At 59.6% G+C, this 27,532-nt stretch overlaps 1 protein-coding gene across 3 annotated transcripts in view; it reads right to left on the bottom strand.

The window, feature by feature from the left end:
- TSPAN9 (tetraspanin 9) overlaps positions 1-27,532 on the bottom strand; it is a 167,099-nt gene that overhangs the window by 10,636 nt on the left and 128,931 nt on the right. Inside the window, exon 1 of one of the 3 annotated variants that reach the window (XM_074357605.1) lies at positions 26,145-26,308. The exons of the other annotated variants lie outside the window; for them this stretch is intronic. Coding sequence (XP_074213706.1) covers positions 26,145-26,285 — 141 coding nt within the window. The 5' untranslated portion in view covers positions 26,286-26,308. Of the gene's footprint in view, positions 1-26,144; positions 26,309-27,532 lie in introns of those variants that run through there. 3 annotated transcript variants of the gene reach the window in all.

Here is a 27,532-nt window from a genome sequence, read left to right as displayed (position 1 = left end):
CACGCCCAGGTCCCGGCCACGCACCCCTGCCAGCCTCTGGCCTCTGTTTCTCAGCCCAGCCTGCAGAGAGCTGCCTGAACCCTTTTTCTATAACACCTCCTCCATTACACTGCTCCCCAGTGTGACACCGAGACGCTCCCTCTCTGAGGCCCAATTTCCTTTAAAATGTGGCATTTGGACTAGAGAATTTCTCAGGCCCCAAGCCTGAGATGCACTGGTCTCTCCCCAAGCCCAGTGGTACAACCAGAGTGACTTTAATCCCAGGGACGGCCGGCTGCGTCTGAAGACGGTTTTGTGGTCACAATTTGGGGAGGAGGAGCTGCTGGCATCTTAGTGGGCCGAGGCCCGGCATGCTGCTAGGCATCCGAAAGGGCCTGGGGCAGCCCCCACCACACAGAACCTTCTGCCCCAAATGCCAAGAGGTTGAGAATCCCTGCCCGAGCCCCGCACCTGGGCCAGGTGTCCACCCTTTGGCTATGGCCTCCCGGACAAGACGGCTACCAGACGGAGAATCTGCTGTGGTCCTCCAGGGGCGGGCAGCATCCGGGCTCTGAGAGGGATGACACACACACACATGAGGTGAGGGCCAGGGCGGGGCAGTCCAGGGGCTGAGGGCCAGGGCAGGGCAGGAGGGAGGGGTTGACAGAAGAAAGGGTTTGCTGGGCAGGAGGGCAGGACCACAGGAAGCCACCTCTGAAGGCTGCGCAGGGGCTAGGGGCGGGGAGGGCGAGGCTGGACGGGAGGAGGGAGCACAGGAAGCAGGCAGGGCCTGCAGTGACACAGCCTAGAGCTGGAGAGCCTAGCTGGTGGCATTTGGGAAAATGCCCTTCCAAAAGCAGAGGCTTGTCTCAGCTGAGACAGGAGGCCAGATTCAAGCCCAGTGCAGGAGGGAACTCTGGGACGAGGCGGGTGACTCAGGGGACTGGGACCAGCCACCTTGCGGCCTCCGGGCCTGGTCAGCGGCCCTCTCCAAGTGGGGGCAGGCCTGGGGGCCACCCTGGCCACCAAGCCTCCTGCCCCTGCCCTGCCCCCACCCAAGGGCACTTGTAAGTATTTCCCACTCAGGCTCCAAAGGAGCCCAAGTCCAGATAGGAGCTAACAAGTTCCACCCTTGGCTTGCCCTGCCTTGCTCTCTCCAGGGGCTAGGGTTTGGGTCTGTTTTGTCTGTTACTAAATCCCCAGGGCCTAGAACAGCACCTCCCCTTGGCAAATGCCAGTGGGTCCCCCTCCTCCAGGCTCTCCCATTTGGGCCCTTTGCTGACCCCGCAGAAGGGAGAAGGTACAGCCCCTTCAGAGTCTCGGCATCAGGATTCCTCGTCACCCTGGGCCCATCCTGCAGATGCCCAGCAGGCAGAGTGAGGCCGGCAGGCTATGGCCTCATTTATAAAGTCTGCTGTAATTAGCCAACACCCCATGGCATGTGCCCGATCTTCAGTTGGAACCATATTGATTTATAGTTTTAATATAGTTTAATATAGTTTCTGCCATGTGTCCTTATGTATTTTTTATGCAGCATCCCAGTTCTGTGGGGGTGAAGCCCCCTGAACCCACCTCCCTCCTGAGCTCCCGCCGCCGCTTGCTTAGGGCTCCGGCACAGCCACTGCCCATGACCCCTCACAGCTGCCGCCGTTTCTCCTGCGTGCAGGACGGCCCTGCCTGGGGTCACCTCCTGTGCCAGAGCTGGACCCAGGGCAGCACATCCCCGCCCAGCCCTTTGTGCAGACACGCTGCCCACCCGCACTAATACCCCAGCACCCCAGGCCAGGTTCACGTCTCAGATGTTTCTATGCCACCCCCAGATCATGCCTGGAGACTACATAAATATTTGTTCCACGGATAGATGGATGGATGGATGGGAGGGCCTGGGAACAGCACCAGACCTAGACACATATACCCGCCTGAAAACGAAGCCCTGCAGCCCCTCATCCCCACCAGCGCCAGTTTACCCCAGCTCACCTGCAGCCCCTCGCCCGTCCCTGTAAGTCACCTGCTCTGCCTGCCCTAGCCCCCCACAGCTCAGCACACCCCAACTGTTTTCATTTCCGCTGCCTCAGTGTCTCTGCAGAAGGCCTCAACCCAGCCCCTGCACCCTCCCCGCCCCCTTGGCTTTGCAGAGGCCCTTCAAACACTCACCCCCACACCCTGTGCTCCACGAGCCAGGGCCAAGCACCAGCATTTAATGGCATTTAATAAATTAGTGGATGTGGAGAATAAAAAAGAAAACCAAAACGACTTAAATTTCACGGCCGACGTACGGGCTGGTAATGATCCTGCCGGCCCCGGGAGAAGCCGGCTGCCGGGGACTCCATCACCGGGAGAGGGGCACTGCGTCTGTGCCAGGAGCGGGGCGGCTACTTTGTGTTTCAGCCGCCCTGGCCTCCGAGGGGCCTGCAGCTTCACTCTCACGGCCACAGAGGGAGGCAGGAGCAGCCGGACAGTGTTTCCACTTCTGCAAGGAGGGGACAAAGTCACAGAGACACCTTCGCCAAAGCCACCCAGCAGGCAGGAGGATCAGGGCACGGAGGGGGTGGGGGGCCCCCCAGTGAGAAGGCGCCTCTGTGTGCCTGACCCTGGCCCCAAGGGTCCAGCCTCTGCTTAAGCCCCCTGGGGTCCCAGTGCTCACCAGCCAGCAACACACTCCACTCTTTTTCGCACAACTCTAACTGGTCAAGAGTTCTTCCTCATTAACTCAGGAGCCGGCTTCCTTGTGGCTAACGGGCATTAGTCCTGGTTCTGCCCAAGCAACCCACCGAGGAGGAGCGTGCGCAGGCCTTTATGCGCCTGAAGTCCTGGACCTAACAGCATCCTTCCCCAACTTCCCCCGGCCCAGTAAAGGGCTTTCAGGGATTTCATCTCTGAGCCACCCTCCACCACTGAAAGTTAGCCTCCAGCCCTGCAAGGACAGTGCAATGTGCAAAGACACCACTCTCCCCTTCTCCATTCTGAGCTCTATACTTCTGGTAATCCAGCCCAAGCCACCCCTGGCTTGGCTGGCAGCCACAGCACAGTCATGGTTCACACTGAGCTTGTGCATAATGAAGAACCAAACAGTATGATTCCTTGGCCATTCTTTTTTCGACCCTTCACTTTCCCTCAAAGCTTCTAATTTCTTCACAACTTCACAGCCCCCAACATCACTAGCTTGCACAGGTGACAGGGAGATCACACCCATATTTCTGAGCCAAATTTTCCTCCAAATAAACATTACATAAAGCATTTGCATATCTAAAACCCAGTTACATTTTGATTATTACATAATGAGGTTATTTCCTAGCTAAGATGGTTCTAGGGGAGAGCACTTAAACACGGCCAAACTGCGGGGATGCTGTGCTGGGGAGCTGTGAGTCTCTGAGGTTAACAGAGCCTTTAAGTTGCACATCCCCAGAGTCCACTTCTCTCCAGCGAACTCTGTAGGGTCATTAGGAACATAGGGACCACTGCCTCAAGTCACTGGAACATCCCACAGTTGAGAGGGGGCCTTGCCACAACACCTCTTGCTGTCTAAGACTCTAAGAAGTGCCAGGGACGAAAGAGTCATGATGGAGGAGACCCCTGAGGTCAGCCCGTCCTCCCCGCAGCGGGTTAAGGCCCCAGGGGTGGGTCGGGGTAGTAAGAGCCCAGGCACCGCGGGCCTGGTCCCAGATAACTGCACAAAGTGCTTGGTGTTCTCTGACCCCGGTGGGGGAAAGGGGGAGGTGGCTTTGCTGAAACACTGCCCATCTGTTCGGGCTTCCCCGCCTGGCCTCGGTGTGGAGTGCCTCTGCCCTGCCCAGGAGCTCACTCCGACCGAGGCATCTGTGGGACTGCAGGGGGCAAGCCCTGGGATGGGGAGAGTCTGCATCTGTCCCGGGGCTTCAAAGGCCAGGGCAGGGGGGCTGAGAGCAGGCGCAGCCGCCCAGACAGCTGGTGCCCAGGGAGCAAGGGGCAAGGACTAGAACCGGGGCGGGGGCGGCCTGCCTGGTGCTCTCCCCACACGGCCCCCTTAGAACGCTGGTCTCCACACCCTTCCTCTGTCTGGGAGAAAGGCCTGCAGGGCAACGTGCTCACCTCGCCCACCTCCACCTGCACCCTGGTTCCCGGCCCCTCTGGACTCCTCCAATCTGACAGCAGGGCCCACTTCTACTTTCTCAGGTGCCAGCACACTCCGACCCCGCCACTATCCAGACTGACTGCCGGTCTGCTCACTCAGTGGGGAAATGTTAAAGGACGCAAGGACCGGCTCAGAGCCCCCGGGGAGTCCCGAAGTGGGACAGAGGCTGCTGGAAGGGACGGAACCCAAGGAACAGGCCCCGAAGGACCACAGAGTGAGGTGTGGTTAGGACACCAAGGAGCAGTGGGTGATACAAGCACCTGCCAGCCCTGTGGAGGGGGCGTGGTCACTCAGTCTGTACACACTGAGCCATGCCACTACCACGGCCCTTCTGGGAGGGCCCCCAGGGGTGGCAAAGCTGCCCTTTCTTCCCACTCTGGCCAGAGTGCGGTCGGGGTGGGTGCAGGGGAGAAGGGAAACTTGGGAAGCACCTGTAACCCAGCGTTCCCAAGCTCGCTCCAGGAGGACTGAACCCCAGACGGCGAGACTCTGCCCATCTCGGGCGAGCACCCAGCACCCAGCGGGAGTCCTCCACCCCTGCTCGGAACGCAGGAGACAGTCGGCTAAAACGGCAGGGGGCAGGCTCGGGGGAAGAGCTATCAAGACGGAGGACACCCTTCGTTGTCCTGGCCTCTGCTGGAGGTTTCTGTTCCCCAAGCCAGGGGCAGGATGGCCCTTTCCTGGGAGAGTGGAGGGAGGGTGACCCCAACTCCAGAACTTGTCAACACAACAGGAAACAGATTGGAGCTTCAGGCCACCCAAGCCCAGTGAAAAGCCCTGGCAGGTGCCAGCACAGGAAGGGGGCTCTCTGTGCTGGGGGGTGGTGTGCACATGGCCCTCATCACCTGCACCCCAAGTGCAATGGCTGCCTGAGCTCTGGGTGCAGGAAGGAGCATGGAGAGACAGCCTGGGACCACAGCATGGCAAGGTACTGTCTGAACACCCAAGGTCACGGTAAATTGGGAGGGAAAGCACCAAGGACTCACTCAGAATAGCTTGTCAGAGGAGTCTGGAGAAAGGATTTTCCCATCACCAGCATATTTTTTTTCCTTCCTGCTCTTGTTTTATTTCGTGCATCTGGGAGAGAGGCATTTCTGAGCGCGTCAAAGCATAGGGTAATACGAGAAGCCAGGGCTGCCGCAGGAGGCAGGGATGGGTTTAAGAAACCCACCTTCAAGGTTCACGTTGAAACTGGGGCCACCTGGGCTTCCTTGAGAAAGCAGAACTGTCAGTAGCCTGCAGCTCAGGATGTGGAGCCCCAGGGACGGCCACACGCCAAGAGGCTCTGACTACTTGGCCTTCCTGGGATGTGTCTCTGCTAAAAGACGGAGGGAGGAAGAGCACCTCCCCAGAGCTCAGGGACACGGAGAGGATGACTAGGATTATCCCTGCCGAGCACTGTGCTCCCTGGAATATAAATACTGTACAAGGTCCGGGGCTATTATTCAAACTCCTTGCAAAATGCAGGGGACACCTTGAATTCACTTCACATCTTTCTGGCAAAGAGCTCAAATGATCTGGGAGACGATAACTCATCCTACAGAATGGGAGGGGTGGGGACCCTTCTGCCTGTTTGAGGAAAGGCGCCCCCATCACTGCCCGGGGGGAGGAAAAGTCAAAGAGTGAAAATCTGTCCGTTTTGGGGCACCTCTCCCCCAGTGGGGCTGCCTCCGTTCCGTCCATCAACAGGATGAAGGCCCGTTAATACTGTGATGAGGACGGTCCTCCGTGGCTCAAGTTCAGCAGATAATATCCTCTAATTACACGTACAGGTGTCGGGAAGGACCGTGACTGACAAGCAGGTCCATCTCTGGCCCCAGGACAGCCACCCACACACACTTTTGCAATCAGCCTCATGCATGGCCAACACAGGATTGGTCTTCTCTCCAGGGATGCTATGCCCACAGCCTGATTATTTATACTGTCAGCCGGGAGCCGTGCCCACCCACGCCAGGATTTGGCATTCTGACATGCTCTATGGGGGACACAGGCTGGTTAAGTTCGGGTCCCTCTGCCAGAGATGTCTCTGCACCACTGACGGAACCGCCTGAGATCTCTCCTCACCCCGCCCCACAACAGTTCTGCTGTCTGTCTCCCTCGTAGAACGGGAGACTCCGGCTCACCCTCACCCTTCCACGTGTCCACTGCGATTCAGATCACTTTACTGAAAGCTACTGGTCTGCAGTGTGGCAGGCGAGCGCACCCAAGGTCACAGAACTTGTTCAGGGAGAGTCATGCCCCCACCCGCCCCGGTGCCTTCCCTGCCTTCCCTCCCCGAGGCTGGGCTGCTGGGGACTCAACCACGTGCCCGTGGTTCTCAGTGCTTTGCCCCTTCTGCCCCACTTAGGCCTCCCAACCCAACGGCGGGGACAGAGGGGGTCATTTTCATCCTCCCCGTTTTACAGGAGGGAGATGGGATGGGAGGATGAAGGCACGAAGGGGTTCAGTGGCGACGGAACCCAGGAAATCTGGCTCCAGAAACCACGTTCTGACCCACCAGGCCCCTCTGCTTAGACCTATGTTGTCCCAAATCCATCGGAAAGGGGTCATGGACAAATCCACGCTTGGAAGAGGGAAGGCTCGCCACCTCGGAGGTCGAAAGTGCGGCCTCTGCTCTGTGGCCTGGGAGCCCGCTTGTGGATGAGGAGGGCAGGGAGAGCAGGGATGGTGGCAGTGCTGATAGGGCGGTGACGATGATGATGTTAAGAACACTGAAGGGGAAGCCAGCATTTACTGACCCCTAAGCCACGCCAAGAATGGTGTCAGCCCCTTTCCACAAAAACCAGAAAAGTTAGTTCCTATTACTTCCTCCCACTCTGCCAATCAGAAAACTATGATCAGAGGTTAAGCATCTCGTCTGAGCTCACAGGTGGAGCTGGCAGACCTAGGATTTAAATCCAGTTTAATGTGAATGCAGATCCTATGATTGAAGCCTTTTTCTGTGCCTTGTACAGACCTAAAAAAAAAAAAACAAAACCAACTTCACTTCACTAAACATTCTCCACGACTTTCTAGCCCAGTCTGAGTTGAGCGAGGTGGGAGGGAGGGCAGGGACCCAGGACACCGCCCAGGCCCCGCTGGAAGGCGCAGCGGGGTGAACACGTGGCTGGGGGTGCACCCGGGGTGCACGGGTGTCCGGCGGGGGGAGGCAGGGGGAAGTCCAGCCCAGGTAGGCTACCTACTCCACTGATTTTACCAGCACTGAGACAATTGTTGGCCATACCTCTGCACAAGGAAGCAGGAAGGAACAAAATAAACGAGTTTGCAGCTCAGGGGGCCTTCTTTTGGGGCCTCTATTTCCACAAAGGAGCTTGTAGAGCAGCCCATCACTCCGTCCCAACGGCTCCCTGAGGGGCTGCTACCCCACTTTACAGAAAAGCCGCTGCGGCCGACCCCGCAAAGGCCTGTCACCACCCTGTGGGACAAGAACACCCCCTCTGACCCACCAGGGCACGGCGTCTCCAAGGAGCTCCCAGAAGTGACTCTGAGACGGTCCACCGCTTAGAGAGGAGCCATGAGGAGGCCTGGCTGGTGACCTTCCAGGCACCTTCCACCCGGTCTCCCCGCAGCTGCCCCAGAACCTGCACTGAGCTGGGAGCCGTGCTGGCCATGCCACACAGGAGCAGGAGACGGCCCCTGCTCGGGAACACTCAGCAGGACCAGCGAGACCGGGCGGGAGAAGCTGCCCGGACATGGAACAACACAGGCCCAGTGTGAGGTCTGGGTGGGGAGGGCTGAGGACCACTCTGGCCTCGGTTCAAGTTCACCAGCAGGGGGGAGTCTTGGAAAACGACTTTCCAGTGGTTGTTTTTCAAATGGGAGATTCACAGTTCCTCCCACATGAACAGAGCTGCAGTTGGGACTGAATGAGATTCAGGAAAATAAACTTCCCTGCACGGTGCCTTCACAAAGCCATAAGCGGGCGTTGTTATTAGCATTTACGGCCCGCGGTCCTCATCCATCCAGATGACTGAGGGCGGGCAGAGTAGCTGTAAGCCAGGGGCCAGCGGCGGGCGGGGGTCCTGCCCAGTCCGGAGCCCGGCTGCCCCCAGCCCCCAGCCCCTCTCCTGCACCCAGGAGGTGGCCCACCAGACGATGTTACTCCCTCCGCCGCCCAGTCCCCAGCCGCCCATCTCCGGGAGGCAGCTCGCTTCCCCGACTTGCGAGCATGCTTCTTTTGGCAGCGAGCTGCTGCTGTCTGTGCTCTGGACCGTAAAACAAGTTTTCATCAATAAATTAAGATAAGTGGAAAGCCAGCTCAAGAGGAGGCAGGCTGAGGCGGGCAGGCGGGAGGGCAGGAAGTGGCTCTGTGACCCACAAGGGGCCGGGGTGAATCCAAAGCAAGACTGGGGCACCCTGCCTCCTCTCCCTGGACCCCAAGGGCCCCCTTCCACCTGGCTTCTCACAGATGGGGAGGCTCAGAAAGTTGCCTGCCTCCCAGGGGTCCTGTTCTATCCTCAGGCAGGTGAGCAAGTGCCCGTGGCAGGTAGAGTCAGGTCCTCAACAACACTCTGAGCCAAAATACCGTTGCGATCACTGGGGCACAAGAGCCAAATCTAATCAGACACGTGCCTGCCCAATCACTGACACCAGAGATCTGGCTCCAGAATAAAACGTGTTCTCCCAGAGCCTTCCCACTCCTCAACGCAAGGCCTTCCCACACCTGGGCGCGAGCCCTCAGCCCCTCAGTGCACCTGCACACCTGCCCACCCTAGAAGTCTTCTCCTTCCCCACTTCTTAATCCAACCCAAGGCCTTCGTGTACCTGCTGACGCCCACCTCCTCGCCCCAGGCTGGCCAGCCCCGCCCTGAACCCCACCTACACTCCTCAGTGGCTCGGACCCTCTGACCACTCATCAGACCCTTCTCCCACTTCCCAGTGCTGGCCTTGGCCAGTGGTGCTTCGGCCCATTAGCTGCCCGGGGCAGGCACCTCCCCTCACACCCCTCTGTGCGCGTCCCTGGTGTCGAGCTCGGCATCGGCAGAGGTCCTCGGTTATCACTGCCAGGCATGGACTGGGTGAGAACAGGGAGGGGTGCAGGGACGTGGAGGCTGGGCAAGTTTTCAGCTCAGCAACAGGAGCACCTCCCCAGCCCCGGGCGAGGGCACACAGCCCCTCCTGCCCCCGACACTTGAAAAGGCCGGACCATATGGCAGGAGAAGGGCCATCTGTCCGTCCACCGCCACACCCGGGGAGGCGCGGCTCCACATATGCTTAGGAGTTAACGGACAGGTGAGCCCCTGGGCAGAGCGGCGGATGGACCCCGAACAGCACAGCACACCGGCCACGCACTGCCAGCACCCGGAGCCTTGGGCAAGTTGACCCGCTCCTCTGAGCTCAGCTCCCCCACCTTTCCAACGGAAGTCTGAACCTCACAGCACCCCAAGCCCCTCCAGCCCCGAGCTCCTGCGACCTCACTGCTGCCCCGCGCGCTCCCTGGCCGAGATGCAGGGCAGGAGCAGGAAGGAAGAGTGCGGGCCCGTGCTGGGCCTGAGAGGGACTGTGTGACTTATCGCCCCCCACGACCCGAATCCCCCAGTCAAGGACACAGTGCTCGGACAGGAGACTTGTTCCGGGTCCCACGGTCAAGGGCCCAGTCCGACGCCAATTCAGCACCTGCCTCAGGAACCAGACAGTTAAATACACCCAAACAGAGTGGGAGAAGGTGGAGCTTCGGGCCAGGGTGACACTAAATCCAACCTGGATATAAATCAGAATTGATTACTTCTGAGTTCAGGCACTTCCCCAAAGTGGAAGGATTGGAGTAATGTGAGTTCTTCGATCAAGTCTAGGCTGGGGGAGGTCCCCCTCTGAAGCAGACCCCAGCTGGCTCTCCCTCCTCTCCTCCCACCCCGCTTCTGCAGCACACACGCGCACACACACACAGATTACACACACTCGGATGGACACGCACATGCGCACACAGGCGAGCGCCCCCTGCACTGAGACCTGGAGGAGTAAAGGAGACCACTTCATAAGGACAAGCGGGAAAGTAGCCTGTATGTTAGATGTGAGTTGGCAGAAGCCGAGAGCAAAGTTCAGTGAACGGAACAGAAGCACATCGACAATAGCAAAAAGAAACAATTACTACGCATTTTCATATGAGCTCCCATCCCGAGGAATAAATTTGCTCTTGCTTTTGCTTATTCAACAGAAAAACAACAACAACAACAACAAAAAAACCCAGGCAGTTGCGGGAAAGGGATGAGGACACAGCAGAATGCAGACGCCTGCACTTCGCGGCACTTCCCCGAAGCTCTCAAAAGTGTGTTTTGAGATACCAGCTGACACAGGAGTCAGAAGAAATAGAAGAAATAACATTGTAAGTGGAGAGGCTTAGGGTGCTGCCTCCAGGGTACCCACAAAACAGACACGGTAAAAGTAACAGGGAGAGGTGTCTCTCCCATCCACCTGGCAGCTTTGCATCTTTGGAAGAAGTTACCCCTAACCCTGCCAAGAAAAAAAAAGATTTTACTTGGAGATGGAATCTTTAAGGTTTGTGGCACCAGCTGCTCAGGGGAGCTCGGGTCCGGCTTCATTTCAGGAAAACTCCGACCTCTTTTGCAGGAGCAAACCCGCAAGGCAGCCCTGCAGATTCTGGCCCTTCTACGCAAAGTGCGTCACCAAGGCCCAGGAAGGCAGGGGCCAGTGCTGGGGGAGGGGCGCAACAGCCCTGCAGAGCAGGTGTCCTCAGCCTGGGGGCCCGGCGTGACCATGACTGCTGGAGACGCAGGACTCGGGGGAGGATCCTGCCACCGGCACCAGGCGCACCAGGAGGGGGTCACGCTAACCACGCAGGTGACCGCATAGCTTCTCAGGTCGCAAGCGGCCCAGGACCATTTGCATGCACTGACCATCAGTATTTCTGTACTGCAGTGTCATACGCACTCTGAATCAGGGTGTCCGTCCCAGTCTCCTGAAAATGCACTTCTCCACCCACGTCCCTGATTTGGGGACATGTTCCTCCATCTATTCCTCCTTCCAAGAAACAGAAGTTGGACCGGTGGCCAGCAGCTAAAAGCACAGACTGGAGTGAGCGCCTGGGTTCCAAATCCCAGCTCTGCCCCTTCCCAGCGGGACTTTGTGCCAGTTGACTCTGTGACTCTGACTCCCCATCTGTAAAATGGGGGCCCAAATGCTAACTCCTCAAAATTATATGTCACACTTGCAAGGCTGCTGTGAAGATTAAAAAGGAGAACGAGAACGCGGCGAGACGTCATAAATGTCTATCAGCACTGCCGGGCACCTCCTGCCCCCCACCCATGCCAAATCCTCCCGCCGCACCCCTGCAGCTCTCCTGCCTCCACACTGTCCACTCCACTCCTGCGGCCCAGTTCCTGGTCTCACCCCTTTGGCCAGAACACCGGAAGCACCCCTACTGGTCACTCCCTCCCCACTCTGTCACCACCGCAATCTGAACACTCCGCCTGGGGCACGTCGCACCTCATCTTCCAGGCCTCGGAGGGCTCCTGCCTCCTGCAGGGTGTGGCAGGAGCCCCTCGGCCCGGCACGCACCTCCTGCAGGCTCCTCCTCACTAGTGTGCCGCCGTCCCCGCAACCCAGGCTACCCGTCCCTCTGTGATACGCCCCAAGACTTGGCCGGCGTGCCTCTCCGTGAGCTCTTCCCCCTCCAGCCCCTACTGCTGGGCAGTGCTCATCCTTCCATGATGGGCCTGAGCTCCACCCTCCCTCCCTTCCTCTCTGTGCGCCAGAAGCAGGTGCTCCCTCCGCCACAGCACCTAACGCACTTCGTCCCACGTACTCACGCTCGTTCCTCGCTGGTTTTAACTAAGTCAGCTCTCACTCCGCATCTCCCACAGTGCCTCGCATACAGTAGGCTCTCAAGAGGTCTTTCTCCTGTTTTCACAAAGGCGAGCTCCCGGCAGCAGGGAACTAAGATGGTACAACTTGTCTGCGCGGCACCCGGCTGGTCCCTGGGGGAAAGGGTACCTCCACGCGTGCCCTCAAGGACCACAAGGCCCAGCACTGCCATGAATACCGAGCGTATCCAAGTTCTCCAGTGGCACCGAAACGCTGTCACTTCAAGCGCAGCCACACCCCAGCCCCGCCCCCAGGCACGTGACCGCAAGGGTTACCAGTGTTCTTCCTCTGTGTGACTCATTCAAGCAACATCTTGCTTCCTTTCCACAGGCCGTTATTAAGCACAAACGATGCCAGGAACCACATCCAAGTGCTGGGCACCTCGCAGGCTGTCACAGTGTCCTGAGGAACTGCTTTCCCCGAGCGCCGTGGGGCGGCCCCCCGCTGGGCTCACACTCCTGCACCTACTTGCCCACTCCTACCTCCACTCGGACGCCTCACAGACCTCTCACACTCAACAGGGTCACTCAGAAAGCCCGAAACTCAAGCCACAGGCAACCCAAGGGTCCCCCTCGTGGCCCATGTCACCCACCCACAAGTCCTGCCGATGCTGCCTCCAATTTCCATCTCCGTCTCCATGGCTACCCCCACCTCTCCCTCCCACCTCCACCATCATCTTCTGTTTTCCCAGCTGCCCCTCTTGCCCGGCTGTAACCCATTCTCTACAGAGCGGCCAGAAGGGCCCTTGTTCAAATTGCCAGAGGTTCCCCTCGCGTGTAGAGCAAATCCCAAATCCCTCCCCATGGCCTGCGAGACCCTACCCCACCTGGCCTCTGCCTTCCTCTCCCTGTCCGTGCTCTGGTCCTGCTCACTGGCCTCTGCCAGCTCCTGACACCCTGCACTGCTCTGCGCTGGGAGTGCCCCGGGTCAGGGTGCTCCTCCTTAGGTAGACGCGTGGCTGCTTCCCCCTTACCCTTCAGGCCTTCCTCGCCCCCGTCCTGCGTGGCAGCCCGTTATGCCTTGTAAGCACGTGTCTTCCCCACTAGAATGTGGCAGCCAGGAGGCTGGAGACCCTGACCTGCCCCGTGTGTGTCCCTCAGGTGCCAGCTGCATGCTAAAGACTCAGTAAACCTCTTCAGAGGGAGGGACAGACAGAGGGAGGAGGCCGGGACTCGGGAGGCTCGGGTCCTTGAGAGCGCTCCTCTCCAGCAGCGCTGGGCTTAGCGGGACTAAGCCTCTCAGGCATCACGGGGGCCCTGAGTGGTGGAGGGTGCTGAGCTGCAGCACAGAGAAAACGCTGCAGGATGTGAACAGCTTTGGCAAAAAAAAGAGTAATAAGGAGCATGGGCTATGATGTCAACGGGCTCACGGGAGTTAAATTCCCCACCCCGGCTGTGCAAACTTAGAAAAGCAACATGACCCCTCGAGGCTGTCATTTCTCGTTTACAAAACAGAGACAATGCCACCAAATTCACAGGGTTGCATAAGCACAGTGCCTGGTACCGAGTGACGCTCACGGAAAGTCCTCTTTTCCAAGGACGCTGGGGGCTCAGACCCACACACGCTTTCTAATTGAATGAGTCCATCCTCCTGCTTCCCAGGTGCTGGGCTGCCTGGCTGTCACCATCTCTCATGCGTCAGCCACCTGATCTCAGGATCTCACCTAAGGGACAAGAGGCAGCGAGGCAGATGTGATGAGGCTGCCCGAGGGCTCTCAACCAGGCCATCACTCTGGATCTTGGCTCGGGACAAGACCCTGGGTACGGGCCCTGGAAGGTGGGGCAGGCATGGCACAGGGCTGTTAACACTGCTTGGTTCTAGGGTCACCCCAAGCTCCTTGCAGCCTTGGTGGGAGGGAGAGGAGGAGGAGAACCAACTCGCCTGCCGTCTTAGTCTCAAACGCCAAACGGCAGCTCCCAAGCCAGGGAAGGGGTGAAGGCTTCTGTGCCCTTAGCTGTTCCTGGAAGGAGGTGGGCCACACGACCCCTGGAGATGCTCACGGAGCCTCTCTCCTCTAGCAGTGTAGGTTCTCCTTCCCATCCCAATGGAGAGGACACCAGGGAGATTTCGAGCCCCAGAATACATCCTTGGGTGGAAGGACATGTCCCAGGCCCACAGCACTCAGACCCAAAATGAATCTTCCCAAGGCTCTCCTTTCCTAGACCCCCAAAGCCCATGGGAGGGACCACCAGGGTGCAGATCCAACCTGAGACAGAGCCAAGCCAAACCCGCAGGTGCCGACCTCTCAGCTGGCCCTTGAGACCCTGTTCTTGCCAATACTATCCCGGCTCCCCTCTCCTCTCTGCCCCTCTCAATTTTTCTTTCTAAAACTGCTTTTCCAGGCCATTTCTATGCTCAGAGCTTCCGTGACTCCCCACTGCTCGTGCGTGCGAGGAGCTCACACCCTCTGGCCTGACAGTCAAGGTCCTCGACGGCCGCCCACGGCCCACCTCCCAGTGCACCTGCTGGGAACCATCTCGCTCCGGCAAAACGGAGAGGCCGGTTTCATCGTCATCCAAGCATCCCATTCGTGGGAGGAGGCCCTCCTTGTCCCAGCTCACCCTGCAAGACCAGCGAAGAGCGCCTCCTGCAGGGCTGTCTTTTTCTGAAGAGCATGCAGAAACCGAGGCAATGAAGCCCAGGCCTCCCCGCCCCCGTCCCCGGCCACACAGGCGCTCTGTTCGAGGTCACGGACCAGCCCGCGTGGGGACTGGTCAGGGAGAAGCCATCGGCCGAGGTGGAAGGGGCACGTGAAGGGGGAGGGGCAGCAGCTCCAGAGTCCCCGCTGAGGTGCCGGTGACCGGGGAGCCGGGGGGAGGGGGCTGAGCGGCGGAGGGGCCTGGCTTCTAACCGGAGAGCTCGTTGGGGATAATTTATTCCCACGGCATCTCTGCGGGTATCAGCCAGTTGAATTCATAATGGAACAAGCAGCCGCTGCTGTCCTCTGATGCCGAGGCTTCGTACCAGGGGAGCGAGCTGAGCCCAGAGCGACACGGCCACCAAGCAGAGGATGGCCCATCGGGGGCACAAGGCTCCACAGGGACCAGATCTCAAGGTCCTGGAAAGAGGGGGTTCCAAGAAACCCACGAGCACGGCCTCTCCATGGCATCAGGAGATAGAGTGGGACCCCTGGCTGGAGAAGAAAGTCAGGCCGGACCCCGCACTTGAAGGAAAAGCAGTAACCACCTCCCACCTGCTGCCCCCAGAAGTCCCTGGGGGGCCAGGCCACAATCCCACTCTCCCTCTGCAAAAGGTGGGCGTTATGCCTCCAGCAGACAGGGTGGGAGCGGAAACCCCCAAAGCCTAGAACTGCAGTGGGGGTGCTTTCTGCTTCTACGTATAGGAGTCACCGGAAACTGGGTTCTGACTCCTCGGACCGTGGAGCTGACAAAGACAAGACCAGGAGAGGGAGACCCCGGCCTTCAGTGGTGCCACCCAAGTCGCCCCAATGTTCAGCAGTTCAGGTTCCCCTGGGCTGAGCCACTTCCCAGGGAGAAGGGCACCGTCTCTTTCCCACAGGACTGCCTACAGGGTGGTCCCAGGACGAGCGATGGCCTTGTTGGAGAGACTGTCACAGAGCAGAGTCCATCTCGTACTTCAGGAACTGGCCCTCCTCTGGACAGACCCCCGTGAAGTCCAGCCCCACAGCGGCTTCTGCTCTGTTCTGCACAACATGGAGCCGTCACGACTTTGGGGCTCCCCGTGTAAGAGTTAACCTGGCCTCAAAGTCATGATCAGGAGCTGCTGGGGAGCTTATCTGACCTCCTGAAGGGATTAGCACCTGGCTCAAGAGATGCCAATCGGCCAACAGGGCCAAATTTAACCTCATCCATCCTCCCAGCCCTCGCCAGGGCATTCTCAAAACTGACCATTACGCTAGCGGCAGCTCTCGCTGCAGTCCGTCATCGGCTATTTTTAATGCACTCGCCTCCTGGGGGGAACCAGACACCTCCCGAGGCGCAGAGAGGCACCAAGCGCCAGGCCTGTGGCCTTGGCCTCAGGCACTCGGCCGTGGGGTCCCTCCTGCCCAGGCCCGGCCCAGGTTCCTGGCGGTTCTGCTGCGTCCTCCCGAGGCACGGACCAAGTGCGCTGCCACCAGGCCTGGCGTTTCCCATGCAGACGCCAAGCTGACCGCCGTCTGTGACTCAGTAACTCCGGCCTTGCTCACCAGCTCTCCGCCAGCCTCGGGCTGTCCCCCCTCCAGCCGCTGGCCCCCCACGGCCTCTCCCCCTTTCCCATTCATCATCATCACCTCCCTGGCCCTGACAACCCGATAAATCTGACAAAGGACAAAACCACAAAAGAGGTGGGGGCGGGAACTCTCATGTAAGCGAGCCTTCAGTGGGGACTGGAAGGGCCCGGGTGCCAGCTTCCCCGCCGTCTGTAAAAGAAGGGGTGAGTGAACAACGGAACGTGGAGGGATGGTAAACGTGTCTGCTAAATGAGGAAACCCATCCGCGAAGGCTACAGCCTGTGTGATTCCAACTATACGACGTTCCAAAAACGGCAAAACTGTGGAGACAGAAAATTCGTCAGTGGCTGCCAGGGTTCGGGTGGGGGGTGCGCAGGTGGAGCACAGAGGCTTATTGTCAGGGCAGTGAAACTACGCTGTGTGACGCTCTGCTGGCGGACACGTGTCACAACACATCTGTCAAATCCGCAGAGGGCACAACACCAAGAGTGAACCCTCAGGTGAGCGATGGGCTCTGGGGGACTGACGTGTCAAAGGCAGTTCATCCTTGGTAACAAATGTACCGTCTGGTGTGGGTGTTGAGCGTGGCGGGAGGCTGTGCGTGTGTGGGGGCAGGGGAGATACGGGACATCTCTGTGACTTCCTCTCAATTTTGTTGTAAACCTAAAAGTGCTCTTAAACAAAAAAACCCGAAACACAAAAAATCTCTTTTAAGAAAACAAAAAGGGGTAGGTGACAGCAAACAGCGTATGAGGATGTAAGTGGCAAGAGACTCTTCCACTCCAGGACGCTAACAAGAGTGGTGCCTGTCCCTGAGAGCCACGAGGGGGGTCCAGCTTTGGCACCCCTCCTGAACCTTACGCTCATCTCCAGATCCGCGAGATGCCAACTCTTCCCAGCACTGCAAATCCTCAAATGCTCGTTTACTCTCCTGCACGAGGACGTCGTCTAAAAGAGGCCGCCTCGTTCTAAGGGTGACCCAGAGGGAAAGGCTCTCGGGCTTCTGGGCTGCAGGCAAGATGCCCCCAAGAAGCCCTTCCTGAAGGCCAGGACTTCTTCCGCCTCCAGAGCAGGGGAATCCCACTGGCAGCTCCATGAAACTGAAACGGGCCCCCACACCGTCCTCCCTACAACGCCGACGGCGGCCACGTCCCTCTAGGGTGGCGCAGGGACAGTCCCGCCCCGGTGGTGGTGAAGGCTGAGTGGGGAGAAAGTGCTGGAGAAAGGTTTAATAATAGAGCTGAGCCGCGCAGGCCGTTTCCTTTTGCAGCTCCCTGGCGGGCTGCTCCCATTAGGCGAGGCGGCCGTGGGCAGGGCGCGTCAGCTGCTACCAAGACTCAAACCCAGGTCAGCCCGGGGGCCTTGTCTCCTCAGGCCACCCCTGCGAAGGGTCCACATTGCTGCGGTCAGATGAGGGCCCACACATACTCGCCGGGCTTGCCAAACGCGGCCTCTCTATAAAAAGCCTGGAGCTGGCGGGACAGACGGGGCCAGGCCTCAAGCCCCAAGGTTGACTGTCCTGCGCCCATCAGCCCTGCAGCCCAGCCATGTGCCCGGCTCCTCACTGTCCCTCTTGACTGCAGACTGCTATTCTGGGCTCTGGGGGACCATGGGGCGCTGGTGAGCACGGCAGGAAGCCCACCCAGGGGGCAGGCTGGCGTCAGAGAAGCTCTCCCAGCGACAGGGCAGCTGCTGCCCTCTCTCCAGCCTCTCGCGGTCCCCTAGAAACCAACAAATACAACTTGTTCAACAGTCAACACACGTGTGCACAGAGCATCCACCGCCAGTGCGGGGTTACAGGCCGCAGTGTCCACGTGAGAGTGTGTGCTGCCTGCTCGTCACCACTGAGGGGCCGTCAATGGAAACTGATTCTGAATTAACGTGAAAAGGACAGGACTGGGGAAGGCGTCCTTGAAAACACAGCCCTGAGAAACTCATAGGTCTTCTGAGACTCATCTCCGTGTCTGTTCAGCGGGTTGACTCACAGGACCGCCTTCAGGCTGGTCAGGAAGCCACAGTAAGTTAATGTACAACAGCACGTGAAACAGTGCCTGGCACCCAGTGGCACTCTCCAGGCACCATCAGACATCAGGACAGACAGGACAGAGCACAAGCCCTTCCCTCTTGCGCTCTTTCTGGTGGAGAAACATGTTAGGCCCTTGGTCTAGAGCCTGGAACACGGGCCCAGGTGGATTACAAGGCGCCTGTGAACCTGACCTGGGGGCAGGGCCCACCCAGCACCGATTCTCCGTGGACCTGCAGGCGGTTCTCCCCCGCCTCTCCTCACCTCTGAAACAGGAAGGTCCCCCATGTCTAGGTGTCCAAAGTTGGGGATGTGGGAAGGGGCGGGGAGGGCAAGGAAGAGAGCCCCTAAGCCCTGAAAAGGTCTGGAGGAGAAGCTTGAGCCCCGAAGGCAGCCAGCACCTAGACCGGCAGAGGAGAGGCCCCTGCCCAGCCGGCGTCTCAAAGCTCATCGCCATCCAGGGCGTGGGCCTGTGCACTAGGGTGTTCAGGCCCACTGTTCCATTCACTCTCATACCAGCCCGCGGAGGCAGACACTATTACCCCAGACTCAGCAGCAGGGCCAGGCTAAGTTCCACGCTCTGTCCCTCTACAGCCCTTGTCCCCAGTCCTCTGCTGGGCATCAGAATCACCAAAAAGGGTTTTGGTGTTGCAGATGTTCAGACCTCACCCTGGACCATCGTGCATCAGGACTTCCACAGCTGTCACCACCCACCTCCCTGGCCAGGAGTGGGCTCCACTGGGCTGAGGCACAGCGGACGGAACTATGCGCAGGGACACGTTGCCCCTTGGGACCTGACATGCTGTGGCCCCTTCTGAGGATGAACACCCTGTCGGCACCACCACCAGCATCCCACCCCTAGGACAGGGCTCCTGTGGGGCCGCGACCAGACTCCAGTCCCCACCTGGCGTGCTGTGGACCGTGGTGAGGAGGCAATCATTTTCCACTGAGGCTGATCCTGGGCCGACTGGTGCCTGTTCTCCACCAGCTCCAGCATCACCGCTGACACCACCTGTCCATGGTGACGTCCTGTGAAGTGTCACGGCAGCAGCCATGGCAGCGGTGAGCTCATTCAGCCCTGCCCTACCGCAGGCGCCGTCCTGCAGACCCGTCATCCCGCTGCGTGCCTGCTACGTCTCGAGGGCGTATCAGCACCATCCCCATAGACCCATGGGAAACAGAGGCTCACAGAGAACAGGGAGCTTGCCCGGGGAGAGGCTCGGCAAGTGGAATCCAGAATCCAGGCTCTGAAGCACCAGGCTACGCTGGATCCTTCACGAGCCATTGTTGTCATTTCACTCACTGAGCCAGTGGCAGCCCCAGAGTAGCTGAGCAGCCTGTGCTGCCCCTTCCCTTCAACTTTCCATTTGGTTTTCTCGGGAGCGCCTGTCTACCTGGAGTTGGCTTTGCCCGCCGGGGAGAGTGACTTTGGCAAACGAAGCAGGATGACAGGGACTTGGTAGATCCTGGACGTGCTCGTAACCATGCTGAGGTCTTGGGAGCCACAGGAGCCCCCATTTTCCAGATGGCAAGGTAAACAGGGCGGCCTGCTTGAATGTGCCCACAGCATCGCAGAGGGAGAGCGGACAGCCCAGGCCGCCCGCTGCCAGCCCAGGGCTCACTGTGCAATCATGAAAACGTCTTCCAGACTGCCCTGAAACAGCCCCACTTCCCAGCCCTGTGTCCTTCCCCAAGACAGGTGTCCACCCTCCCAAGGAGGGAGAAAGTGACCAGCCCCAGCAGCCCCCTCGGCCCCGCGAGGAAAGGGTCCCGGGCTCAGCCCAGAGGCCCCGCTCTCTGCTCCCTTCAGTTTAAAATAGGCCATGAGGATGCCTGCCAAGATCCAACACTGCTGGCAAACAGGAGGGTTATATTTCTGGCTACGCACCGTGAAACACCAGGGAAGGCTTCCCAAACCAACAGCTGACTCCGGCTGTGATGACAAGGCGACCCTGAGGGTCGGCTGGAGCCCAGCTCGCGGCAGGCTCCCCGCATGTGTACAGTGGGGGGGCCGCCCCACCCCGGGCTCCAGGACCCGGGCAGTGGCTATATAAGGGCCTGGGCCGGGGGGAGACTGGGGGCGGGGATTTCTCTGGCCGGGAGAGAGCTCACACTCACGCAGGCCTGTGTGCACACCTGCCGCGGGTGAGCATTCCGCGTGCCATTCCCTGGCCTGGAATGGGCTTCCCCATCTCGCCACCCTCCAAACGCGGCTCCGTCTCACCTGCTCCCGGAAGCCCTGCCAGAGGCGTCACCTCTCCAGCCACAGCAGCACTGGGGGGTGTGAGAGTGCCCTGCCTGCGGGGAACGGGTGTGGGGACCGGGGGTGTCGGGCCAAGGAGGACCTGGGGCAGTGGCAAGGAACACGGGTGCGGGTTTAAGTGTGAGACGCGCAGCCGGGTCCACGGGGTCGGGACTTATTCCACGAGGCTCTGGAGGGCAGAGTGAGGACCCAGAGTCAGAATCCGCAGGTGAAAAGCGATCCCTCAGCCTCATTCACCCGGAGAGCCAGAGCGGACTAACATGGCGCTGCCACTAGAAGTCTGGGCACAGCCCCAGGGCCACCTGCCAGGGGCCTCTGCTTTGGGGTGGGGGCTGTCCCACGAGCTACTGGGGTCCCAGCCACTTCTGGTTCTGCATCCCACACCATGCAGGATCTCCCCAGCAGCAGGGTCTCCTTTCCAGTGGGCACTCAGACACGGCACTAAGTGGCTGCCTAGTCCCCAGGGGCAGCCAGCTGGTGCAGACAAAGTGGGAGGCCCCAGGCAGCCTGGGGGGCGGGGGGGAAGTGAATCCAGTGTCCTCTGTGTCCTTCTATTTCTTTTAACTCAAGGTGTCCCTAGCAACCAAAAAACCTCCCACATACACACCCAGAAACTCATCAAGGGTGAGGGGAGGCTGGCTCTGCGTGGTGGCGTTACAAGTGATCCTAATGCAGGCTATTTTTCTGCCTGTATATTCCTTCTAAAATTCTCCAGCGACCACATACGCATTTATACAATCAGAAACAAACTCTCTTCTCCCCTCTCAGAGCCCCGTCAGCAGTCGCGATTGGTCACTGGACACCCGGGCCCCCGCTTCCCTGCACCCTCTGGCAGTCACACGCACCAGGGAGAGTGTCACACGCAAGTGGATTTCACTTCTTGCGATGGCAGCTCATTGCTGGGACGGTAACAGCACGTGACTTCCCTGTCTTCCAGGTGCCGGATGCTCACGTGAGAGCAGGTGGGCCCGGCAGCTGCACGCTGAATGTGATTTTCCTTCCTGTCGTCCCGGAAGTGGTCTCTGCTGTTGCCGAGGCTCCCTCGCCATCTCCAAGACAGCCTTGGACCACTAACATGCCTGCAACCTCTTTAAGAAATCCATGCTGGCATGAAGCAAAAAAGCAGGAAACTTCAGAACATGAATCCTGAGCTGGGATGGTACCAGATCACGCCCATCATTGTGGTGACCCCCTACACATGGGAGGAGGGAGGGAAAAAAGGACAAAGAAGGAAAAAAAGAGCTGACAAGGAAGGGGAGGCCGGAAGGAGAGGAGAGAGTGCCTGGGCTGGGCATGGTGCCACCCTGTGCACCTCGGTCCACCTGCAACCCCTCCTGGCCCCGAGCCCCTTCCTCAGAGCAGGTCATGCCCATTGCAGCCATTAACCTGGCTGTCCCCAGGCCTGGCACCCGTGACCGGCACAGAAGTCCAAGAGCCAGGCTCCACATGCCTTGGGCGCTCCGTCATCGCACCAGGAAAGGTTCTGTGTGACAGACACACTGCGCAGCGAGCCAGCCAGCCTGGGCTGGGCCATACTTGCAGCTACTGAGAAGCTGACCTCAGCAGGGGCGGCTGGGCCTGGGAGGGGGAGCAGGGACAGGGCTCGTCACCGTGAGTCTGCGCCGCAGGGAGGTGTTCTGGCTGTGCTGGCTGTGGGTGGCTCTGGGGAGGGGGTGCCCCGACTCCACTGGGGAAACGTGCCCTCACACCAGACACATCAGACACACAAGCAGCGAGTGAAAACGAGAGACGTGATGGGAGATCCCACAAGGCTGGGAACTCCTCATTCTGGAAAAACAAAGCTATGAGGGGATTAGATGAAAGCCTGCAAAATACACCAGACAACGAGAGCGCCAGCACAGACCTGTCTGACAGATCCTGAAACAGAACCCCAGGCAACCCCTGCAGCTTGAAAGAAATTATCTAAGAACCAATAACAGGTAGTTCAGCTCTTCACGCCGGGCCGCGTGGGGTGGCGAGGGGTGAACACAGCTAAGGTCAGAACAGCTCAGACAGACTCACAACACAGAACTACAGTGGGCCTTTCAAGGAAGCAGGGATGCTGGGATCTCGCGGGACCCTCCCGGACAGTCAGTCCTGCAGCCATCACCAGTTGGCGGGCCACCCTCCCAGCACTGTGGCCCTGACCACGTGCAGTCACACGGCTCATCAACAAGGTGCAGGGAGAGGAAAGCATGCAGGGTCTGGCTCCGTCACTCACTCGGGGGCTTTGAGTAAATAACACAACCTCGCTGTCCCCTCCTTTGTAAAGTGCAGATAAGGACGTCTTCCCCACAGGGGTGATGTGCAACTACACCAAGCAGCACACGTGAACCCCGAGGACAGTGCCTGCTGAAGGAGGGACACCAGGGGCCCCTAATGAAGGGCCACTCACCGCACAGGTAACTCAGACATGGGTCTGCCCACCGGAACGTCAGACGTGCATTTTGGGAACGAGGTGTAACCACGCTGTGGCTTAGTCATCCCATGCCTGAGCTTCCTCACCCAAAAAGTGGACCAGCCATCCCAGTTTGCGGGGTTATTGTTTGTAACGGTGCACTGCGCACTACAAAAGCATGGTAAACGAGAGCTCACGGCTGAAATCAGGAGGCTGGACAGGTTTGTCAAGGGAGAGAGAGAAAAGGGGACAGGACCAGAGGGGTAGCTTTCAAAGACAACAGGTCAGGGCACGGAGCAGCATGGAGAGAGCACAGGAGCAGACGGAAGATCAAGGAGAGCATGGCATCTCCGAAGTCAAAGGCAGAGAGCGGCCCCTCCAAGGAGGGTCTGCACGCGTCCTCCCCTGCAGCCCATACTTGTGCCGCCAGCCCGGCCCGCACGGCCCAACGTCCCACAGGGACCAGTCCTCTCCATCTTCCCGAAGAGGAGGACAGTTTCAAAGGGAAGGAAGAGCAGCACCTCTAAGGAAATAACTACTATAAAAGTGCCCAGGGGGTGTGAGCGCCCCTGCGAGGGGGAACCCATGAAAACTTCAAGGGACAGAAGTGGTCAGGAAGGAGGCCTCCAGGAGCCGTGTGCTTCCTGATTAAAATGAAGTGCCTGCTGCTCTGATGGGCAGGGGTCCAGCAGATCCAGGGGAGAGGGGCAGGAAGACAGGCCAGTGGTCATGTGACTGAGAGGCAGTCTTCCAGCCCATCCTCCCTGAGGCCCGCTAAGCAGCTCCCCCAACACAGGTGCACTCAAGTCCTCGCTGCCCTGTTCTGGCAGCAGCGGTTGACAGCTAAGGGTCAGAGAGAGTGGGAGGGACCCCCAGTGGGACCAGCCCAGAGGGAGAGCAGTGCAGGGACCGGGGCAGACACCAGCACACCAGCTCACCCGGACTTGAACCCTTCAGGCCAGCCTATCCCCAAAACCAGACAGCCAGCACAGCAGGGAGTGAAGCTGGACTGGCCACATCTGCTCAGCAGGGGTCCCCTGGGTGCCTCTCTGTGGATAGAAACCCTCACCATTCCTCTCAATTCTCTTCCCCACTGCGCCTGCCCTGGGGAGGCTCCGAGACCTCACTGCCATGTGGCCTGACACCTCTCAAGCCTTCCTGTGCTTTCTCCTGCTCTGCAGACGGAGACCCTGAAGCAGGAAGGCCCTCCAGAGGGCTTCTGTGCCATCCCTGCCTCCACGCTGGCCACACTCCAGTGTAGCAGATGGTTAGCGACCACCACTCTTGCCTTTGGGGGCTGCCAGGCCAGCAAATTCCAGCAGCTGTAGCCAGAGTCACTGAACCTCCTCCCCTCCAGCCCTGTCCTTGGTCAGTTTCACAGGCCTTTGTCGAATCACTTCCACTGTAACTGTCATCGCTCCTGGCCAGGCCTTGGAGAGGCTTATGGTGCTGCCCCAGATGCTTTCCCAACAACTTCACAGTTTCAACATAGCATGTTTCCCAAGCACCTTCCCGCAGCCCAGCACATAAGACACTCCTCTCTGCCCAGGACAAACTCCCCACCCACTCCTTCCTTCCATCCACCTTGGACTGCACTCTTTCCAGACCACCTATAACCCAATGAGCCATAAACACACGGCAGACACTCTCCCGAGGCTGCCCCCACCTCGCCCAGGACTCCACTGCCCACGGAGTGCTCCCTGCGCCCTCTGGAGCAGACCTGTGCTCCCCGCCAGCCCCAGGGCTGCCTCTGTGAGCAGCCAGCAGCCAGGACAGCAGGGCAGCACTCAGACAGTGGGCCTGGGGGAGACGCCAGGGCTGTCCGGAACAGCCACCAACGGGGCTTTGCTTTGCCTTGTCCAAACAAGGCCATTATTAGGCCCAGAAATGGAGGGCCGAGGTCCAGAAGGATGCAGGTGCCCAGACGGTGATCACATGGGTTTGGAGCAATTGGGCTACTGTTCCGCAGTGCCGAGAAGGGCATGGACTTGGAATCCCAGACTTTGCAAGTGGGAAATTTTGCTAGACGTCCATCTGCCTCTGCCCCTCTCCACTGCAGGGCACACCCTCAGGGTAAACGGGGCTGAGCCCTTCAGCCAGAAGCAGCTCAGCCCCACCTCCAGGGGCCTGGCGGGGGCACTGAAGCCACGAGGAGTGGGTGTCAGGGCCGGGAGGGCAGCCCCAGTCCTCCCCGGGCTTTGAGGAGACTGCCTAGGTCTGCCCAGCAGGGGTGTCAGCACACAACACTGGCGCACCGCCACCCACCACAAAGGCGCACACAGAACCCACCCTGTGCCAGCTGTGTTCACAGCCCCACCCACTGCACCTGGGTGCCCTCAGCAAAGGATGTTTGGGGGCTGGAAGAAGCATCCAGGACCTCCATCACCCTCTCGACTGTTTCAGGATCTCAGGTTCCACCAACACACTGCAAGGAAGCAAAGAGGAGAGGACAAGGAACAGGCAGCCCTGCCTTCCTGGTCACAGGTGGTCCATGGTCACCTGCACCCCCCACTCCTCTCCCCTCCAACACAGCCGGGCTTCCACTCAACCTGCTTCGTTGCTTAGGAACATTCAGGAGAGGTCTGAGAGAAAGAAAACTGAAAAGTGTTTCTCTCTCTTGGCAAAAGTCAACTTTTCCTTCCCATTTTCAGGATGCGTGCCCAGGAGCAGTTTCGAGGATGTCCGTCTGTCCTGCCTGTGCTCCGGGGCACCTTCCTTTGGCAGTGGCCCAAGAACCAGAAATGGGACTGGCACCTCCCTGGGCTGTCCCACCGGCTGGCAGGTGCAAGAAACGTGCCTTGGTCCAGGCCTCTGCTCGCTGGCTCAGCCACCCCAGGACAGTCCGATCAGAGTGGTGCCGAGTTCCAGAACCAGGTGCTGCCAGTGGGAAGCAGAGGAGCAGCATCTGCCAGGGGCGGGAGGCAGGCATGGATGGTGCCTGGGGCTTGGGGAGGTCTGTTCTCCCTCTACCCCCGGAACACGGCCCCCACACGAGCTGGGCTGCAGCACACAGACCTGTCTTCCCCAGAAGCCTGGAAAGACTGGATGCCTGTGCAGTTGGGAAGCTAAGGCCTAGGAAGGGAAGGCTTGGCAGAAGTGGGTCCCTGGTGCTCCAGGATCGTGGTGCTAGGCACTGAGAGACAAAGCTGGGTTGACTGACCTCAGGAAGAGGAGGGAGAAGAGCCCAGCCACTCAAAGGGAGGGGTCCAGAGCCTGGCTGGAGTGGGGCATGCCCTCCCTTCTCTGATTTGGCTCTACTACCCCATTCTCTTCCATCACTCAAGTGCTCACACCCATGACTAAAGATACCATCAACCAGATGGTTGGTCCCCTTTAGGGGAGTGGCTGGGGGCTCACCATCTGGCAGGACCTGCTGCCACCGATGTTGTCTGCCTGCAGACACAAGAGGGTGGTCTCCCAAAGTGGACATCGCCAGGCGCTCCTGGAAGCCCCAGCTCCCACTGCTGCAGCCTCTCCTGCCCCATCTTGGTACCGCATGCCATCTGGGGACTGGGTGGACTGGGACCCGGCTCCAGGCTGCGGCTGGCAGAGAACTGGGGCTGGGCCTCCTCCCCAGTAGGGGCAGAGAGGCAGTAGGTGGGGCTTCACCCCACCCCGCCTCTCAAGGAAGCCACAGACTTCGTGGGGAGGGCTGAGGGGCTCTGAAGGTTCAGGGAGAAAAAGAAAAGCTCTCTTCAGGGAAGGAGGGCTCATCCAGGCGAGGCTGAGACCTGCCTGTACCGGCTCCTCTGTGGGGATCAGAGACCCTGGCTGACCGTCTCGTGGAGAGGGGCAAGAGTTGGGGCCGAGTAAGTTGAGCACAGGCAAAGAGCTCTCCCTGTCTCCAAGCAGACTGCTAGAGTCAGAAAGCACAGCACTCAAGCCCCATCACTTGGGTGAAGCCCCCGGAACAGGCCCTGCTGCCAAGGCTTCCCCCCAGCGGCGCCCAGCAGGCCAACCAAGAGGGCACAGCCTTGCCCCAGGGCCCCGGCACGGCCAGTGGAGGTCAGAGTGCTTACACTTGACCAGCAAGGCCTGGCCAGTAAGGCTTTGGCTCCCAGGAGTGCAAAACCAGAGGGCCAGTGGGGCCGGTGGGAGTAGTTCAATCAGAGAAGGATTCCCAGAGGCAGTGGCCTTGAGCTCAGCCACCTCCTGCTGCCCTGCACCCATCAGAGGCCACGGGGCCTTAGAGCCTGTTATCAGGCAAGACAGGAAATCACTGGGGCCTTTGTGTCCCTCCTCAGCCAAGCCCGGGCAAGGCAGCCACGGGGAAGGAGTGGAGGAGGGTGGCAGAGGCTCGGCCCCGGGCCTGGCTACTCCCCCTGCCCCAGCTGTCTTGGCTGTGACCTGCTGCCGCACTAAGCAGCTTAGCCGAGGGCCCTATCTCCTCAGCCGAGGGCCCTATCTCCTCAGCCCAGGGCCAGCATCTGGGGACGCGGGGAGCAGGGCGGCCCCGCGGGGAGTGCGGGCCTCCGCCAGGCAGAGCTGGTATGACCAGCGATAGCCAAGCGGGTTCCTCTGCTTCTCTGAGCCTGCCTCCTGCGAAAGGAGGGCAAGAACAGCCCCGCCTCCTGGGCTGCAGTGGGCGTGGGTGAGGCCGGTGAGGTCGCAGGGACAGGGCCAGCACTGTGCCGCCCTCGGGAGATGCCCCAGTCAGAGGCTGTGCTGCGGGGGTGGGGGCACCATGGCTCAGAGCCACAGAAAACTCAACGGCTGTGCAGTAACTCAGGCAGGAGGGAGAAGGT

Source organism: Camelus bactrianus, chromosome 34, assembly GCF_048773025.1.
Source record: "Camelus bactrianus isolate YW-2024 breed Bactrian camel chromosome 34, ASM4877302v1, whole genome shotgun sequence".
NCBI lineage: Eukaryota > Metazoa > Chordata > Mammalia > Artiodactyla > Camelidae > Camelus > Camelus bactrianus.
Note: the sequence above shows the minus strand (reverse complement) of the source record. Positions and strands in the feature narration are given on the sequence as shown.